Source organism: Harpia harpyja, chromosome 1, assembly GCF_026419915.1.
Source record: "Harpia harpyja isolate bHarHar1 chromosome 1, bHarHar1 primary haplotype, whole genome shotgun sequence".
In the NCBI taxonomy this organism is placed as follows: domain Eukaryota; kingdom Metazoa; phylum Chordata; class Aves; order Accipitriformes; family Accipitridae; genus Harpia; species Harpia harpyja.
Genome location: NC_068940.1, coordinates 81717575 through 81738199, shown reverse-complemented (window position 1 = coordinate 81738199; position 20625 = coordinate 81717575). Strand labels below are relative to the sequence as shown.

General features: G+C 36.0%; 1 protein-coding gene across 6 annotated transcripts in view; it reads right to left on the bottom strand.

Annotated features, from left to right (window-relative positions):
* Positions 1 to 2662: 2662 nt before the first annotated feature.
* Positions 2663 to 20625, bottom strand: part of SGCE (sarcoglycan epsilon) — a 32212-nt gene continuing 14249 nt past the window's right edge. For 4 of the 6 annotated variants that reach the window (XM_052801909.1, XM_052801945.1, XM_052801934.1 and 1 more), the window contains 10 exons: positions 19054 to 19211; positions 16182 to 16254; positions 15126 to 15324; positions 13287 to 13449; positions 9715 to 9926; positions 8935 to 8961; positions 8030 to 8218; positions 6364 to 6407; positions 5488 to 5522; positions 2663 to 3243 (listed from right to left, as the gene is read on the bottom strand). In XM_052801909.1, the coding sequence (XP_052657869.1) occupies positions 3193 to 3243; positions 5488 to 5522; positions 6364 to 6407; positions 8030 to 8218; positions 8935 to 8961; positions 9715 to 9926; positions 13287 to 13449; positions 15126 to 15324; positions 16182 to 16254; positions 19054 to 19211 (1151 nt within the window). In that variant the 3' untranslated portion in view covers positions 2663 to 3192. The remainder of the gene's footprint in view (positions 3244 to 5487; positions 5523 to 6363; positions 6408 to 8029; positions 8219 to 8934; positions 8962 to 9714; positions 9927 to 13286; positions 13450 to 15125; positions 15325 to 16181; positions 16255 to 19053; positions 19212 to 20625) is intronic. The other 2 variants (XM_052801929.1, XM_052801919.1) reach the window with 2 other exon arrangements.

Below are 20625 nucleotides of genomic sequence, written 5' to 3'. Positions count from 1 at the left end.
TTTTTGTAATGGGAGCAGCATCAATTAAGTAAAAACTTTTTATTGCTTGACTCTAGCTGGGCTACAGTTCACTATTATGCCTACCTTAAATTACAGATTAGTATTGCAGTTTCTCCAAAGTGATATTCTGGATACTATTATTTCAAATGAAGGGCAGATATTCACTTGTACCAGAGATTATTTCAGATGCAATACAGGAAGAAAGATTCTTCTGCGGTAAATTGCATTGTGGTGCAAATACTCTCCATCCTTTCCAGTTACAACACCTCTTTAGGCATCTCCCCCAGTTAAACAGAAACCCTGCACAATCAGCTCCACTTCTGTTAAGACACTTACCCTCCAGTATCACTGTCCATAATGTTAACAACTGTAACACAAAGTTGTTCAGGCATCATTATGTAAAATAACCAGGCAGCAACATCACTACTTAATGTTTTCCTATTTATTACATTTTACATTTCATATATTTACAAAGACATCTGTAGTGCTTTGTATTTAATTTGGTTGCAACTGTCACTTAATCAATACAATATCCGTTCATACTGTCATTGTACATCATTAAAAGAGGCTGTGAACTTACTGTTTTGACTATCAGCACTTTTAACTATTACTAGTTCTTTAGCCCTAAGTGTCTTTAGCCAGCTTTATAAATCTATGCTTCCACAGTAATTATTTAGTAAGTAAAAATAAATAATTTGTTATTAAACTTACCTCAAATGAATGAAGCTTTCAATCATAAAATAGTTCAGGTGTGCTTAACACCCAAGTCACCTACATCATTAGATTCTTTTCAGAATAGGTGGAGCACTCACTGGTACAAACGGATTCTTTGTGCACTTACGTAACAGTTTAAGAAATTTCCTTAAAGATATTAGCACTGTTACATATTAATACAAACAAGAAGGGAGCAGCTCCACTGGTATTTAATTGATTGTCATGTCATCCTCAAGTTATCAGAAATTGTTATGATCCAAACCCAATACTATTTACAAAGTTTAGTCTTATGTTGCATTAAAAATCATTATTTAAAATCCATTCCATTCATTTCTGTTTCAAAGCACTGACAGCTCATACATTTGAAAATAGTAGTAGAAACCAAATGCTGATTGTACTCAAATTTTTCACAGCTTGGATAAGAGAGGTAAATTTTTAATTTACTATAAATGTCAGTCTGCAGTCTTCTAATTCACTTTTCACCGATAACCATCCAAGCTGCTGGAAAAAAGGAGGGGTCTCTCAGGAGGCTGGCTGACTGATGAAAGCTCCTCCTTGGTACCTTTTGGATGAGGTAGGTGTGATGTGTGCCACCTTGACAGTAAGTAGGAATGGCTCTTTCTTTATCCTGTTTCAGAAACTGACAAGTTTTTCAACTTGTATGACTGTAGCTTGAGCTACTTCTCATAGGATAGTAACCACTGGCACTATTCCTACGGGTCGATGCATTTGTTAACATATTCTGTGGATTGTGCTTAGGATTTAGGGTAGCCTTGCAAAATCTGATGTTTAAGGCTTGACAATATACAAGTATGTATGTACAATGTACTGAGCACTGATTATATACTTTGCTGCAATAGTTATCATACTTGCACAAAATATACCTAAAAAGCAGCTCAAGACTTGTTTTAGTTATCTGCCAAAGTGTTGCCTTCAGGTCCAAGCCTATGAGCACATCATTATTATGTTCATTTTTAAGCAAACAAAATACGTTTTTGTGTTTTGAAGGAACAGGGTCATAACTAAAAAGAAAACAAAAAAAAAAGGCCAGTGACTACTTTGGTCTTTCTACAAACTCTAATAACCTTATTTTACAGTTTCTTTTTAGCCTCAGTCTTAAATTCCTAAATTACTCAGAATTTCTCTTAGCAGAAACCTCAGCTAAGGAAACGTAGCCAGCATTTAGCAATTTTAAAGCAGACGCAGCTTTCTGCTTACAGTGCAATGTCCTGATGAACATACAGCTTCTGAAAGATAAAATATTACAGAAAAAAAGACAAAGCATAAGTGTCAGCTTAAAACAGTATGATGCTTTGAGGTAAAACCCCAAGAACTGTTGGTGTGAGCTGTTACAGCTGGAGACCCTGAAGTCCTGCGTTATGCTCTATTTGAGGATTTAAAGAAGCATCAGAAAAATTCATTTAAAATGTGCAAAACAATGTCAGGAGATAAACTGTCACCATTGGTTGAAAAATAAGGAAACCTCAGTTCATTTCCTTTTAACAAACTTTGTATTATTAAGCTTTCTGCTTAATGCAAAGACAAATGCCTCTCAAAGTAGCCACCTCCCAGGAAAGTATGTATTTAATCAACTCCTTTTTAAGATGCTAAAAAATAATCCTTGGTTTATTGGGTAGCTAGTTCTCCCAGCACTCTTTTTGCTCCAAATAGAACAAAGAATGTGGAGGATATAAAAAATAAACTGCACCGGGGCATCAGGAATATTACCAAAAAAATTTTTCAAGAGTTAAAAGTTAGTCCATGTATACTGTAACAAAATTTACCCTTGTTTACTTGCAGACATTAATTTCTGCCTACAGGAGTTTGTAACAGTTTCTTCCAACATAACCAGATAAATGAATGGACAGATTTTAAATGTTTTATTGCTTATAAGTTGTTAAATAGGTTAAATATCTGGTAAAGGAACAGAAATCCAATTTTCAACAGGAACAGTTTTAGGTTTTTGTTTATTATTTTCAAAAATAACTTTGCTCATTACATTTTGATAATCTCTACAAAATTAATGCCTAGTACATCTGGAGTACTATTTCTGAGCCTCATATTGCACAAGTTTTCATGCTTATACACTACTGCTTTTTGTGTGCAAATGTAAGGCATTTATATCATCCCATTGAAGAGAGTCTGAAATCTTTTGAACCTGGTGTTTATTTTGAAGTTTTGATTTCCCTGTTAAAACTTTCAGGAGAGATCACAAGACAGAATAAAGATATATTTATTAATACATATATTTGAAAGATTATTTTCTGAATGTAACAAATATAAAAAGTTATCAGTGTTTACAAATTGTCAAAAACATCCAAAGTACAAAAGCATACAGTACATTAGTTATATGGAAGTGATTGTACTCTCTGGCACCAAGATCATCTTAATACTGTGGGCATGCACAATATACACCAGAAAAACTCATGCATCAATCGGAACAAATAAGGAAATAAGACAATTTGCTGCCTTCTCTGATTACAAATTCATTGCTTCTGTTAGTTTTCTTTCCTCAGGAATACCATTTACCTGCAAATAGATGAGAATTTATATAATCCATCAGTGGCAGATGATGCTTCAACAATATTGAACTGTCAATTGGTAACGTAAATAGTACTTATTAGTCCTTTATCAACAACCACATTGGAGAAAGACTGCAAGTACAACCTGGACCAAAAGACAACATACACATGAAAGACCTTTGCTTGCTTGCTTCTGGGAAGGAAGAGATCTGGGAAAAGATTGTTTAACTGGGAACTTTCTATTTGGGATCTAACAGACTTCATAGGGAGACTGTGAAGCTCAAAATGGAAAATGCAGTATGCAGGGTACATGCACTAGGCTTTTGCATTATAGGAATATCCTATAAACTTTTTCATCTAAGCACCTTAAAACAGGCCTCGTAAATTTTGCCAATTCACACAGACAATTATAAAACTTAATATACCTTTTCACGGTGGTTGAACCCCAGCCAGCAACTAAACACCACGCAGCCGCTCACTCACTCCCCCCCACCCAGTGGGATGGGGGAGAAAATCGGGAAAAGAAGCAAACCCCGTGGGTTGAGATAAGAACGGTTTAATAGAACAGAAAAGAAGAAACTAATAATGATAATGATAACACTAATAAAATGACAACAGCAATAATGAAAGGATTGGAATGTACAAATGATGCGCAGTGCAATTGCTCACCACCCGCCGACCGACACCCAGCTAGTCCCATGAGCGGCGATTCCCCACCCCCACTTCCCAGTTCCTATACTGGATGGGACGTCCCATGGTATGGAATACACCGTTGGCCAGTTTGGGTCAGCTACCCTGGCTGTGTCCTGTGCCAACTTCTTGTGCCCCTCCAGCTTTCTTGGTGGCTGGGCATGAGAAGCTGAAAAATCCTTGACATTAGTCTAAACACTACTGAGCAACAACTGAAAACATCAGTGTTATCAACATTCTTTGCATACTGAACTCAAAACATAGCACTGTACCAGCTACTAGGAAGACAGTTAACTCTATCCCAGCTGAAACCAGGACAATATTGAAGACCAGTAGCAACTTTCAGCAGTGTAATATAAACGTTAGATAGGAGTTGTGACCTTTCAGACAATTCTTTCCCAATTATGTTTTAACTTTGTGAAACAGTCGAGCATTATGTCAGCTATTAAGTCTGCATTATTATATAAGGTTAAAAAAAAAATGTTTCTTATTGGGGATGCAGACAGTTCCTGAAGAGGATAGTGGTTATTAGACATGGTCTGCTCTTCAAATTACTAAGTATGGTCTACTGAAGCTTTAAAATAGAAGTATCTTCTTATTCACGGTGGTGACTGATAGTATGTTATTAATCCTGAGCATATTATTGGGAATTTTCTGTAGGAAAGGAAGAAAATTAAACAATGAATGTCTAGTTCTATAGGTTTTTTGGCCTTAAGTGGTTTAGTATTGTAAATTTCTTATTTGAACAGATCAATAAAATTGATTGCTAAGTTTGTACTGATGCTACTAAAAAATCTTAGGAGTGCCTGAATTTTGTAACTTTCTAAAAATCTAACCTTCTGACAACACAAGTCATAGATATCCTTTAGAAGATAAACTCCAAGAGGCCTGTGCCATCATGTCATGGAAGTGCTTGCAGTGTCATCTGCACATGAGTTAGGAAGGAAGGTGTAATTGTAAACTAAGAGAAGAGGAAACATTGTCTGTCCCAAATACATTTCGCCCTGCCCCAATTTCCAAGAGCTTGTCACAGGCAGCATCTGCGATGAATATGAAAGAACAGATGTATTCTACCAAAATGATGTACTACAGCAAATACAGACACAAGAGAATTTTTAAGATCTATTTTTATGGCAGTTCTTCCGCGCGACTGGCAGGTGACAAACCCATGCTAGCTTGTATTTCATACCTTTTTGAAAATTTCTCACTGCTGTCAACATACAGTACTACCAGGTGATTTTGCATCTTTTTTACTGCAAGACAGACTGGAATTCTTGTAACAAAACAGTCATAACAGAAGAACTGAACCGTGTGACATTTTTATTCTGCCTTCTAAATGCTGGCAGTAGTGAGTGTTAAGGAGCTATACTAAATGTCAACCCAAACCAGTGCTGGAGGCTTTTGACTGCCAGGGTCATCCACCGTTTCCAGTTATGTATAATAAAGCACACAAATAGCAAAGCTAGCAGAACTGCAGTCAGGTTGGGTTTTTTTATAAATGTGTTTTTAATTTCCAGATAACAAAAAAACACATGGGCAGAAGCGTCTACTATATACTTGCCTCAAATCTTTGAAATGTTGTCATACGATATTCTCCTTTAATCCCCGAAAGCAGTAATGAAGAAGAAGGATTTTGAATGAAAAGAAAGAGTTGCTTATGTAACTCCTAAGGTAAACAAATCTTCCTCTCAGAGCTGTAGTTCCCTTATTATGTTCAATATATACATATCTCTAGAGTTTTGCCTAAATACCTCTTTGAATATTCAAAAATTATACTTTAGCCTCTACATTTTCCTTGTATGATCCTTATTCCCTTTCACATGGCTACAGCTGTAGCTTTTTCTCATACCTGATACACTAACTAGAGAGAACAGTCAGCTTTAGTTGATACTCTGATGGGATCATTCACAACCTCAGTCAGTACACTAGGATTTGTGAAAATTATGCAAAAGTGGTGACTAAGACATGGGAAACGTGCAGCATGGATACATGCCTCACCACAGATTCCCCAGTATCAACTCTTTATGTTTAGTAACAGCAATAAGGAGCTCCTTCTTCAGAGCTTAACTAGTATTGGTGAGAATTAGAAATTTTGATTTCCGATCAAGTTTTAGAGAATTTGAACAGTGTAACCACATTTGGGAATCTGGCTGTAGCTTCATGTTGTAATAGAAAATTATTTATATGAGGAGGTTTCTAACTTAGCTGTACCAGATTCCAGTGTCTCATGCTGAGTCTTAATGTAGCATTTCTCCTACTTGTTCAATCAGTCCCATCCCAAAATTTTCACTGGTGTATCAAAAATATCTGGAATGACAATGCTGTAATACTTTACTATATTTCAAAATGGTTTCCACTGTCCATAGACCATAGACCAAAGCATTTTGACTAGTGATTCCTCCGCACCAGTCACTTACAGTATTCTCTCAGTACTGACCTGCACTCTGCTGCTGTGGAATCTGAGTCTGATGAGGCAGGTTCCTACAAAAAACAATTTAATATCTTTAATGCTTCCTACAAAGTCTGAAGTATATTATGCATGAAAGTTCAGTATTTAAACTTCATTTTTTTGCTTATGAAGCAATAATCCATTTTAACTATGCAAATACAGTTGTCAAAAGGTTAGCCAAGTCAATGAAAGAAAGGAAATTAGTGCTAAGGGGTAGTTCCTATTATTTCACTTGTCAACTAGGTTCAAAGGCTCAGGGCTTGGTGAAACACCAGAGGTAAGAAGAGTCACCGCAGGTTCCTGATGTTATGCAAAGTTTGGTTTCCATAAGTGATGAATACAGAAAAGGTGACAGTATTTGCAAGTTAATTATTGACTGCTGAATGAATGGTCAGCTAGTTCTACACATCGGATCAGTTCACTTACCAAGGCAAAGTCACATTTTTGTGTCCTGCTTAAGTGTGTATTTTAACACCTCCCAGATATTAAGGTTGTTTTTACAGAAAGGAATTAGGGGTTGGAATGTAGGTGAAGCGGATAAATACTCTATGTACAGCTCAAGAAAGCCTTTGGCACAGGCTTTGGCACCCCAGTCATAAAAAATTGCTATTCTGAATAGAGGAGAAACTGTTAAAGACAGGGTAGAGCACTTTGCAGCAGTTGTACAAGGGATAATTTATATAGCTGTACTTTCTGGAGAATTTAGCTTTGGGACAGGGAGAAGAAAACACTCTTCTAGCACGTATCTACATTGTAAGGGGCATTCAAGGCAAGCATCTGTAAATTAGGGCCAAGTTAGTGCTGGCACTGGACCAGTATCATTGGGGCCATGTAGGCCTGCCAGCTGAGGAGCTACCGACTGGAGCTAGTGTCATAACACGGCCCTGAAAAACAACGCCTGCCGCTTCAGAGACCACTGCCTCAGACCTGCTCAACTCCAGACACATCAACCAAATCTTTCTAGAAATGCCTTTTTTCCTACAGCGCTACCGACTCGTCTGAATTAGAACATGTGCAAAGCACTAGATGGGTCTGTCTTGATAGTTTCATTAAGTTACTGATAAATGAACTTTAAGGAATAGAAATGAATATTTTTCTGGTTTCTGTCTTGGAGAGAGGCTGACAACAATGTAAATGGCTGAGAGCTCTGAGCATTTTCATTGGCAAGTCTATATTTACTATCTGTGTAATGGAATATGCTCTTCTGTTCAATGTTAACATTTCAAATGTAAACCACGTGTGACAGGTACATGACTAACTACTTACAAAGTCTGGATTTTTCTGGTATGAAAATACCACCAACCCAGTGGTAGTTTTATACCGAACTCCAAAGACATGCGTTATGAGGCAGGATGTCTAAAATAGAACAGTTTTAAATGATTCCTCTGTCAAAAGTAGTTTTTCTCCAAAATATGCAGAAATTTAACTATTCCACACAAAGCTTCTTCCCAAGTCTGCAGACTGAAACCCAGCCATTTAATTTTATAACAGAAAGCCTGCCTTTCTGCTTGAAATGCAAACATCAGAGCAATCTCGAACTACAGAGTCATTACTGATACCTCCATTATAAACACATTTCAGACAACAAGCACTGGAATCCATAGTTAAATTGTGCAACATAGCGAGTGTTAAAAAATAAAATCTAAATACTTACTGCTGTGTTTGCATCAGTGGCATACTGGTATTATCGTAGCTGTCGGTATGAAGGGGCGGTACAATCTCACCAGTGACTGGGTGAAACACAGGAAGCGTTGAAAGAGGCCATGCTATCTCTCTATTTTTAGACATGTCACGAAGCTCTTTGGTTGATTTCTGTATAGCACTGTGGTGCACCAACTGGATGCTATGTCAAGAGGAAATAAAATAGTAAATACATATTTTAAATGCTCTGTCAAAATGGACAGACTTTTACAATTTACAATTACAATGTTTCTTAAATATACAAGGCCTTTGATGCATGCTACAGACTCTATAGTGCAGCAATTACAATAAACTTTTACATAGTTAATTTAATAAATATTGGATTTATTTAATTTTTTAAGGCAGTAATTATTCCATCAGATTTTGCTGTCTGCATAAGTATTTTTCATAGGATCCAAGACTCTGCAGTTTACTGCTAATGTTCCATTTATTTGCTGCAGTTAAAATAAAAGTTTGGGTTAACTCCTGATTCTTGTGGTAGATTCATAAAAACTCATAGATTAATTTTAGAACACTCCATAGTATAGGCACTGGATACCTTCCAGGATATTTGTTCTCCTATCCACTGCCTTTAAGATATAGGCCGGGAAGTCCAATAACCAGGAGTATAAATTACATATTAGCATATTTATTCTAACAGCACTATTTTATTTTGAATTGACAGTCGTTAATTTCAAACCCTTTTTATTCTGGTCTTCTATCCTTGCCAAGATTTAAAAGCAGCTTTCACATTTATGAATTAAACCATGAATTAGAGAGAATGAAAGAAGATTATGACACACATGTATGAAGCATGACAAGCTACTGAGAATGAAAATTAAATGGTAAAAGAAAAATAACAGGAAAGAAGACACTTACTCTGGTGTTTGCATGTTTCTCTTTTCCCTAAAAACAAAACAAAATTTATGAATTAAATAATAGCATTGATAGTTGGAACATTAAATCTATCTGATGATGAAAATAGTACATGATGTAGAAATGCTGACAAGGTTATTGCTAAACGCAACTTGGCAGCATTTGCAACTGGGTTTATGATGAGGCCTCAGTGAACGCACATATAGAGATGTGAAACTGATGACAGACACACACACACAGACACACACACAGAGAAATGAAAATGCAAGTTAAAGAACAAGCTTCTGGCTAAAATAAATTCTGTGACAAAATGAAATTGTAGTTTGTGTAAGAAATGGCAGAAATTACGTTACTTGCTGCTTTCCTTTTATGTGTTTTTCTTTTATAATATGTCTAAATTCAGTTCATATCCTCAAGCAGATTTATTTTATAAAAGTTAGTGTTTTAGAAATTACTTAATATTCTCCTGAATCTCCTTTATTAGTATTTTATTTGTTTGGGGCATTTTGGAGAGTTGTGCGTATGTGGAGATTTTGTGGAGTTTTGTGCATATGTTGAGATTTTTAACCCTTTCAACTAGAACAATTGAAGACCCTACATCCATTCTCTTGGAAATTACTGTATGTGCTTAGATGAGAAATAGTTCAGTATTTCAAGCAGATACCTTTTGGCCTGTTTTAAATGTTTTTAATGAACTGAATGGAATTCTTCTAACAAATAGTCTTCTATGCATTATATCTTAGAAAAATCTACAATTACTTATTAGTGTGTTAAAGTACTCACACTCCTTCCCGTCGGCAGCACATGATATAGGCAAGTATTAGAAAAAGCACCAGTGCTATTGCCGAGGGCACTGCCAGTGTAATTAGGAAATCCGAGTAATAGTCTCTGCTTTTGAGTGTATCAGAAGGTGGCTTGTATTCTCCACCATCAGGTAATATCCCCTCTCCACGAATCACTTCCTGAAAGGTGGAAACTTGTTTTGTATTGTCAACCTGATACCCAGAAAAAAAAAAAAAGAAGAAAAAAAAAGACAATTATATAACAAAGTAACAGTGTAAAAACAGGCAGTATTTAACCAGCCTTAACACAGAAAAGAATCCATATTATACATTTGACAAATTCTATACAATTTCATCCAATCACTTCTTTTTAACCAATAAAACCTTACATTTCATTGAAAGCTTCTGATCAGTGTGATAAGTAATATCACTTTATTACTTATCACATTATTACTTTATTTTGTGCCTACCAGAGATACTATGTTTTTTACAGATTAATTTTAGAATATCTCACACAAATAATATTTGAGTAAAAATTCAGTAAACATTTTTATTGCAAACTAATTATTTGATACTGATTTCTTTCTGATGAATTAATCCATTTCTTACTAGTCTTCCTGAATAACAATACTGCCCTCTCTTGTATGAAGGTGGTAAAGATGAAGAGTGGAGTACCTATGGATTTTCTTCCTCCTTCCTATTGAGCTTCGCATCGGGTGCTCAAAAAACACAAGAGGCATGAACGGAGCTGCTGAGGACTAAGCAGCTCTATTGCCTCCCCCCGCCCCACCCAATGCAGGATGTACCCCAACATGAGATGTGCATTTAGTTGTTCAGAGCCAGAGTTCCAAGGTTTTTCTCCCTCCTATTCAACTAACCTCCAGAAGGCTGCATTCCGGTTCACAAGTAATTTTTTATTTCTTTTTTTTTTCATGTCTATATCTAATGTTCCTAGAAATACAACCTTTTTTTGCTACTGAATTTCCTATTGCATTTAATTGACTGCCCTTCCCACATGACTTTTCAATTTTCTGCCTCCATTTTCTTGTTATCTTCAGTTAGATATTACTGTTAAATTTAGTGTTAGCTTTAAAACTCTCTCCAGATCATTAATGAAAATAAATTACATTTGCCTACATGCTTGACCGTTTGCTTGACTGTTCATTGAGAAATCTTGCAACTGATGGTCATTTCTTTATAATTTACACTTCAAGTCATAAAATGCTGTTTTAAAACTTAAGCAATGGATGAACAGGTTTTAATGGAATGCTAGAAATAATGTTATGTTGAGCTTCAAGTGCATACACATGTATATATATATATATTTTAAGTGCAAGACAGTTTGACAAAAATGAATTTATGTATTCTTCACTCATTAAATTCTGCAGTATATTTTGTGTTATGAATTCTACCTGGCTGCTTAGCTGAATCTCAAGCCCTAAGCAGACACACAAAAAAGATGTATGCAGCTACTGATGTGACTGACAGAAGCCCATACACAGTGTGAGAACAAGCTATCAGAAAGCTTTGTTAAGAGGAAGCATGTATTAAGCTGCCCCTCTTTTCAATATTTGGGACCCACAAGCTTAAATCTACTGTTTGATTTAGGTGTTAACCGCCAACGTTACCTCATAAAAAGTGGGATGAAGAGGATATGACGGTTGTATTTTCACTCACTGGTCTCTGTTGTGGTTATGGGGTACGAAACTCAACTCCCTCCCAGCCCATGGATCTTGGGGGACTTCCTGCTCCTTGGCTTGCCTCGTGATTAGATGGAGGGAAGCTTGGCTCCGTTTTCCTGTTGATCCACCAGGTTACAGCATGCAGCAGCAATGCTGTTGGCAACAGTAAACCCCCCTAAGACTGTTTAAATTCAGTTATCACGGCATGCTGCCAAAACAAGTGCCAAGTTCAAGAAGGTTGGGTTATATGCTGCTATAGAAAATTATGCTTCTCTCTGAGAGCCTGTTCCTGTTAACACAATCTCTGCTTTTCTCAAAACAGCACACCACTGCTTCATGATAAGTTTATGAGCCACTGTTACTATCAGACGTTTTTTCTGGAGAAGTACTCCTAACCAGCTGCTCTTCAGTCTGCATGAGCAATGTTGATTATTCTTGCATTAGTGCACTACTCCTCTGCTGCTCCTGTTGAAATTCACCCTGTTTTCTAAGGCTGTTTCTCCAGTTTCTCAAGACCTTTCTGAATTCTATCCTGTCCTTCAATGCACCTGCAGATCCTTTCAGTTTCATGGGGACTGCAGATTTAATTTAATAAGCACATTCCACCATCCAGCTTATTACTGAAGCATGGCAATGAATTATTAATAATTCTGCTATGATTATGGCTATCCAGCCAGCTCTCCGCTAGGTCCTAGCTTCATCTAGGCCACGTTCCTGAGCTTGCTTATGAGACAGTATAAAAAACCTTACCAAAAAGAAATTACAACTGCTGCTGCACCTCTGTTCTACTTCTTTCTTGTAGAAGGAAATCAAAGACTTGACACAGTTTGCTCTTGACAAAGGCTGACTGACTTCTACTATTTTTCAGGTGCTGGTAAGTATTGCTGTGTACAAATGTACCTTCTGCAATTGTCAACAGAAAGCCAATAAAAAGTAAATAATCTGGATGTTCTTTTGAAAACAAGTATTTTACAGCTTTCTAATAGCTTTCCTAATTTATAGCATATAGAAAGAAAGGGTTGGAAGTTACCTAATCCACTTTGTGTATGAGTTTTTCTCATACTCAATACATTTTTTACATTGTACAAAAGACTTTCATATCTCCCTTTCAGTTTCCTCTTGGGTAATGTCTGAAGTAGCTCAACAATCATCTAAGTTTATTTTATGTACCTTCACCATCTTTGTTCAAACTTATCTGCAATGTTCTCTTCCAATATTGTATCATTTCTTGATTTTCCTTACCAGAACTAAACAAAAATAACCTTAAAAAGCCTCTTTGGGAATTATGTTTGGTTATCATTTTCCTTGTATTTGACTGAGAAGAATGTTCCCATTTATTCTGATTACATTAGTCAACACTATTTTCTTCTCTTTTTCTATTTTGTTTTTAACACGAAATATGTTTTAGACAGTTTTCAGAAATATTTTTTTTAACAGCACAGAAATACTATTTAACTGGTCAGTGCTGTAGACTCAGTATTTGAGAAAACATATATATATATATATAGACACACACTTTTTAGGAAAGCAAGTATAACTAGCAGTATTAGCACACGGAATTAATGAACTACACCTACCTAAATAATCCTCTCATTACTTTTAGTTCTGTAAGCCCTAGAGTTCTCTGGCCATTTATATAAATCACCGCTAGTGAAAACAAATATGGTGGTTTCACTGGTGCTCAACTCTAATAGAATTTAGCCTACAGAGCAAAATCCTTTCAGAATCTTAAGAGTGTGTGCTAGATGGAAAACAATGTCAATCAGTTATGATAAGTGGAATTTGGCAGAGCTGTCTGGCCAGGCTGGCAAAACTCTTACCTCAATCATGTCTGGCACAAAATATTGTACTTCTACAAACATCTTTTTTATGTGATAATAAAATAACTCACCAGAGAGATTTTACACCAGTCAATATGGAATTGAGTACGAAATTTTTTATCACAGGTTATTACAGGCTCCATTTCTTGACTGCATCTCAGCTGATTTTGTGGGTTTTCCACTTCTCGTAAGCATGAAGAGAATGGAACGTCTGCCCCAACCATAACATACACACTGCAGAAAGAGATGAGTGACAGACCGTCAGGATACCTCTCTCAAATCCCCAAAGGACAATGACATACTCTTCCAAACATTATTATTGTTCACGGTAACATTCAGCTGTGCTTTAAAGACTAAAAACGTTTTTTTATTATTTTTCTTGTTAGTATACTTTATCTAAGCATATGAATAACAGACTGAAATAAAACGGATTTTTCTAGCTACGTATTACAACTTGCTCTGTTTTGCTGCATAATGTAAATGTTTGCTTACCGTCAGAGTTGTCAATTCCTATGAAGTCACAGAGCTCCAAGTGTAGGTTCCTCATGTAAGTAAATCAGTACTACTTTTGAAAGTTGCATTAAAATAGTATAATTTTATCTTAAGGAAATCTTCAGTCGTGCTCAGCATAGTATTTTTAAAGAGTTTCTTCCCATGTTTTCAAATAAAAGTCATGAGGACTACTTGTTTCTAAACCTAATACTAATATGAACCTGCCAAAGCACCCACCTTCTCCTAAAAGATTCCGTACTGTAGCTATGCACTGCCACCAAAATTTGCAGAATACTGAAAGCTGAATGTAAACTTAATACTTCATTTAGCATTACAGTACATAAAGTAAGAGCTACTGCGCTAATTGTATTATTCATTTTCATATTTAAACATGTAGAATGCTGCTGGAAAATACAGTCTACTGCACCAGGTAATAATGTATCAAAGAATCCTGAAACAGAAACTAGGTCCTGGTTGCCATTTGGTATATTAGGCATTATCTAGCTAACTGTTTTAAATTAAGCCACTTGTATTAAGTGGCTCTGCTATTACTCTGGCTAGTACAGAAGTCACTTTCCTTCTTTAGATTGTATTTTTACTCCCCGGTCAGAAACTCCAGATCCACAAAAGGGCCTGAAACAACGATCTTTTCTGCATACATCTCAGATTTTGAACCTCAGCCCTTTTTTAGATATTATTTGACACAAAATATCTAAAAATAACTAGGCATCTTTATTTTTGCCAGGGAAAAGCAATACCACAACCATATTTTTAAAAGACTGAATCCTTATTAGTTTCTCATTGAAGTATCATATTTCAGAACAGAATTTATGGTTACAAATCACAACTGGAAATAGTGCATTCCTGCGGTTTACACTCAGAAACCTAAGTTCCCCAGATACCTCAGCTTACCACTTTCAGATGAAAGCACATAACTAAATTTCACTAAGTAAGAGTACAGCTACAAATGACACTGTTACATGCTAAATGGTCTAAGAAATCTAAGTGTCTTTGTAACCTATGCTCTGTCATACTTTGTTTCAAAATTCTGAGTTTTGTGAATTGGGAACTATTGAATACTCAATGCCAAACAGCTGCTCAGAAGTTAAGACTGGAATTACAAAATAAGCATATTTACTACCAACTGTTTTCTAATTAATGGAATTTATTAGTATTCCTTGGATCGTAAAATCAATATATAGGAACTGTCACCTGTTGAAATGGTATCTAACATGATAAACCCATGGTATAACAGGGGCTCGGAACATCAGTAAACTTTTCATATCTAACACCAATCCGGATTTCCAAAATATAAAACAGCAATTGCAAAGTTTCTAGAAGACCTGAAAAAATATTAAGCTTTTCAGTAAGAAAAAGAAACAGTAAAGCAAAAACATTAGACTGACACATGTGCTTACCCCTCTTTCATGTCATTAATAGGAAGTGGAACTCTCCCTCCCCTGTCGAGGGCTGAAGTAATGTTTATAGCATTCAAACGTTCTGGCTGCCACACGTTTTTCACTGCTCCGAGAAAGTCGCCAAGAACTTCACTTGCTAACATTTCTTCTACGTTCATATTCCTTATGAAGAACTCCGCTTGATACGGTAAAGGAAAATCTAGTTGTGATGAAAAAGGAAGAGTTTTGCCTTAAACAAAGGATCCATAACAAAGAATTTGAAGTAATGATTAACGTAATACCACTTTAAGATTGATACACCTTTCCAAAAAACTTTTATTTGAACTAGTTATTTTGAAGCTAACAGGATTATGTTTAATTAAATAGTTAGTGCTATTAGCTGTTACTTAAGCTGAAAACCACTGGCTATTTATAAAGCAACTGGGAGATAAAGGAGCAGACTAGAGGAAAAGAGTCTCAGCTGGTAAATCTTCATTAAACAGATAAAATTACATTCATGCTAATTTTGGGGTCAAAACTGATCTGCAGTGACAATGGACTCCAACCTGCCATACTCCAGACTATAAATATATAAATATGGTGAAGAAAACTAATTTTAAGGACACAAACTATTAAATTCAATTTTTTTTAATTGAAATGTTCATATATGCCATAATCTGTTGTGTTCTGAATCTGCCTATATGATTGTTCTCTGCATAAAAAACATGTAGAACTAAGCAAACAAAACACGCAGAGAGAGAGTAAAATCCGTCATGTAAGGTCCATCTGAAAAGACCGGGGAAAAAATTGAAATTAATTCTAAAAAAACCAAACATGCCTTTTTTTTTTTTTATGGATGAGGAATAATAGTCTTACCTGACAGAAATAATTTAGATAAAAATAACAAATTGAACCTGCAGAGGGAAAACTCTCTTACTTCCCCTTTGTGTCCCCACATTTGGCTTGAACACCAGACAACTATTTTACATTGATTTTTTTAATCTTAAAAGAACAGGAGCCCGTAAGATGTTTTTGCTTATTCAGTTCAAAACACAACAAGCTATTTTGTGTACATACCTTCTGCTGACATTATATTAATGATCAAATTATGCCTTGCTGTCTCAAAGGTACGCCTGTTATATGCAGTGATCTAGAATAAAAAAAAAAAGATATGATTGCAAAACAGTGTAAATATGAAAATCAGGTAAATGAAACATCAATGAAAATTAAACTGATAATTTAGAAATACTTATCACCTTTTAAATGCTTTGCCTTCTTATTTTGAAATGTATGAACATTCATTCATTAATACAAAATTTGAAAGGGAAGATCAATTTATTTGATACAGTACTACTTTCAAGTCAGGATACTGGAATTGTCTCAACCAGTCTATAGCCAAATACAATTATCCAAAGGATATATGTGAATATAATATATTTTGGTCCAGATAAAAGTGTTCTGCCATACACATGTATTCTTTCTTTTCTGCTATCTTTAAGAACAGCCATAAGCAAAGACTGGTTTCTCCATTTCCCCTTCCACCCTCCACCACCACCATAAGATCTACATTCATTGATAGCTCCTAGGGAACTAAACTAGATGGAGATATTTAAAGTTTTTAAAAAAATCCTGGAGTCTGTAACTGTAGGGGAATTGAAAACTAGTAGGTAGATGCAACATTCGTGACTCTTATTTCTGGAAACCTATGCCTTCACAGTCAAATTACATAAGGATACCAATCTTACAGTTTAAATGTATGGGATGCCTGAAATGCTTGCAAATGGTTACTCCTCAGTGGTGACTGTACTCCGAAGTTGTACTATGATTAAGTGCTCACTCATAAAAAATACAGAACGAGGCTGGATATCAGTATAATTACGTATTATTTTCTCTACTTTTTTTGTTCCTGAAAGGTGATCTTTCATGAAACAAATTGAAAAAGACTAACTTTCTTCCTAATTTTAGACTTTAGTTCATTCATTTCAGGGACAAATGAGACGCAGAGGAGTGGCAATAGTGACAGAACTATATTGCTTCTCAGCAAACAGAGCTACAAAGCATAGTGACACTGATTATTAAATAAACAAAAGTAATAGATGTTGCAATTCCTTTAAGGGATTTAAATGAAAAGGAAAAACACTCTGCAATATCTTCTGCGGGGTCATTTAAGCGTAGAAGGAAAAGCTTACCTGACACAATTACATCTTATGTAAAGTAACAATTTCATTATAAAATTAATAGAAAATAAATTCCTGAGATTTTTCAAATCCTCGATTCTGTTAATTTTTCAAAGGGTTGTTTCAACAGTAGCTTAAACATTAATACTTAGGAAACCAAACACTCTGGTTGTACAAGCTCTATACAGGAAGACAACAGTACCCACTTTGAGTCTGCACTCCAGCAGTGAGTTGCCAGCGTGGAACATGCACCTGTACCGAGTAATAGTGACAGCGGCAGAGATTGCCTTTGTACTGAATATTCATTCAAACACAAACCGTCTTTGCACAGCTTTTAAAGGAGCTTGAGCTCAAGAATATTACCCACTCTATTGCAGTGCTATGCAAAAAGTCAGGCTCTTCTAATCATGAGGTCTCCTCCAATTAATTGACCTATCCATGACATCATCTAAGGAATTACGACACTATGAAAGTTACATTCAGGCCGGCAATATGCAACCACTGCTCCCAGATGGCACGAGGAAGCGGGTCAAACGCAATCTGCCCTCCTCACGTACTACAGAATTAATTTAAAAGCCACATCTGAGAAGGGATTGCAATGAATTAATTTGTATGCTAGGCAAGTTTTAGTTCAAATATAGGCTTGGGGTCATGCTTATAATGGAGGTCTTGATATAGATCCAAGAATCTAAAAGCACATGCCATTTTAAAAAAAAAGGCAATTTTAAATAACAGTTTCCTCTACAGAAAGCTAAGCAGAGTCGGCAAGTACTGCTACACATGTAATTTTACAGATGTGATTAGTCCTGCTGAAATCAAAACTGAATCATGTATATAGAATTAAGCATGGGTGAAATTATCTACAGTATAACTTAACTTTTAGAGATGTCATTCTTGAGGAAGAACAACTACATCAAATGCAATTTAGACAAATATACTGCTGAAGCAGCAAAATGGCTGGAGCAAGTTAATGAGCAGATTTTCCTTAACACTGTGAACCACTGTGTCTGATTCAGTCTGCTACAATATGCATAGCAGAAAATATAGTCCTCCTTCCCTTTCAATTGCTGCTCAAAGAATAATTGGCGCTTTTAAACATTTGGATAGCTAATTGTCAAAAATAAAGTAGTGGGTTTTGTCATTGTTACACTTACAAGAATACAATTAAACACATGTAAGTGCTAATTAAAATTAACTCTATCAATAAACATGAGTAATGAACCAGATAATAGTTGATGAAAAATAATTTAATTTAAAAAAAAACCAAACAAACCCAAAACCTGTTTATTGGCTGAACACTGTATTTTCCAGTGGGGAAAAGTCTGGCCCATATTTAGGGTAGAATGTTACAAATTTCTGAATTCAGATATTCTTCAAGTACAGTTGTTTACAAAGTTTTTCCCCCCCTATATTCTGAATACAGCTTTCATATATTCATAGTTTACTGAAATGAAATGCCTCTTAGGAAGATGAATGGCAAGAATCTAATGGTATTTCATCAAGGAATATTAAGCTTAAATGGTTATTGCTATTTACTAGTCCTACCTTAAAAGTAAAATATGAAATGTCATACAATTTGGCTTTCTCTCGAAAGAGGATACAATGGTAACTAAGAGAAAATGTTAATGTCACAAGTCCTTGTGCCTGCCTTATAATTTTTCTTGTTTTTAATTGTAATTAACTTTTCAAAAAAAGAGGCAATGCTTCTTGACAATTCTGAATCTTATACTCTAAAACAAAATAAGTCTTTTTGAACCTTTAAAAGAAAATACCTCAATGATGGTTGGTTTGCCCACATTTTCTACAGTTGGTGAGCCATACAGCACTCCATCACTATATGGTGTCCTTTGTATATAGCGTAGCCATCCAGGTCTGTCAGGGTAACCCATTAAGTTGGTATTAAATGTTATAGGATCATTACTTATTTCACCTAGATAAAAAAAATTGTATTAGAGTATTTACAAAAAAATACTATACACTTTGATTTTGATATTTCCATTAGAAAATCTTATATCTTCCAGTTGTCTTCTAAGCATTTAAAAAAAAAAAAAAAAAAAAATTGCTAACCTTTACCATACCAGAAATATGTGAACTCCTACTCAGCACTTGTAAATATTAAGAAATTTGTATCTGAAAAGTGTAACCAACTGCACAGATGAATGTGCTCGTACTTCTTAGAGTCCTGGCTAACTCTGTGTGCTTGCACTCGTTAACTAGTCGGTCTGATTTTTAGACCCGAGTTCCACTTAGAATTGAAGCATGTAACCTCCTTACTGACAAAAGCACAAAGGTCTCAGTCCTTTAATTCCCAAAACCACTTCTTTTTATTTATTTTTTTAATAATGGCTCTGGAGACCCAATGTACCTGGACGGCCTTTCTGTAAAGAGTGGCTGTGTGATCATCAATGTCTGAAAGCTTCTCTTAGCATCAGGATATAAATACAGGTCTGCAGCACCAACAGCCTGGCAGTAGTTGTTCTTTAGAGAACAAATTAATTCAAAAAAGGGCCAGACATTCCAGCAAAATGGATCCACTCATGGCTACAAATACCATGGTCCAGCTGCAATCTCTAAAAGCCCCTAAAGTTAAACCACTACAACAGTTCTCATGGTTCTTACTGATACTCTTACAAATGGCCAGATTTGACTTCTGTTTATTTTTGCTTTTGTAAGCACTACCAGATCCGCACTATTAAGGCATGAGCACCTTACAGCTGAGGCACAGAACTCAGGCAAATCTGCTCTGAGCCTGTGCAGACCCCTCTGCACTGCATTCCTCCAACCTGGCTTTGAAATGGCAACAGCAGCCATTGTACGGCAAGTGACAAGAGAAAACGACAGGCAGGCTGGCACAGAAGGCAGAAACCAAGCCCAGTGAAGAATGGAGATGACAGCTGTTCTGAGAGGAATAAAGAGACTGAGACCTGTTGCCAAAGGGTAACTAATTTTCAGGTACGCATTTACACATCTGGATGTGGGTGAAAGGGACCAAACCCACACCAAACCAGCACCAGGGTGTAACACCTTTCCTCGCTATTCTCTTGGGATGTCCCAATAATCTCACCTATTGCATTCATAATAAAATTCCCAGCATCACAAATGATTTGGGGAAAAATCTGAAAGCCACCTGTGATACATTCTGGTTTGCCCTCTGTCAAGGTAGGCTATGCTAATGATCCAGCACAGCAGACCCCCCCCCCAAAAAAAGGACCATGCTAACATCTGGCCTTACAGTGAACTTCTGGTATGATCACAATCATCTATGGGTACAACAATTTCAGCAGTATCTGAAATCAGATTCATACTGCCTTTGAATCATATGAATGTCAAGACAGGCTGGGGCT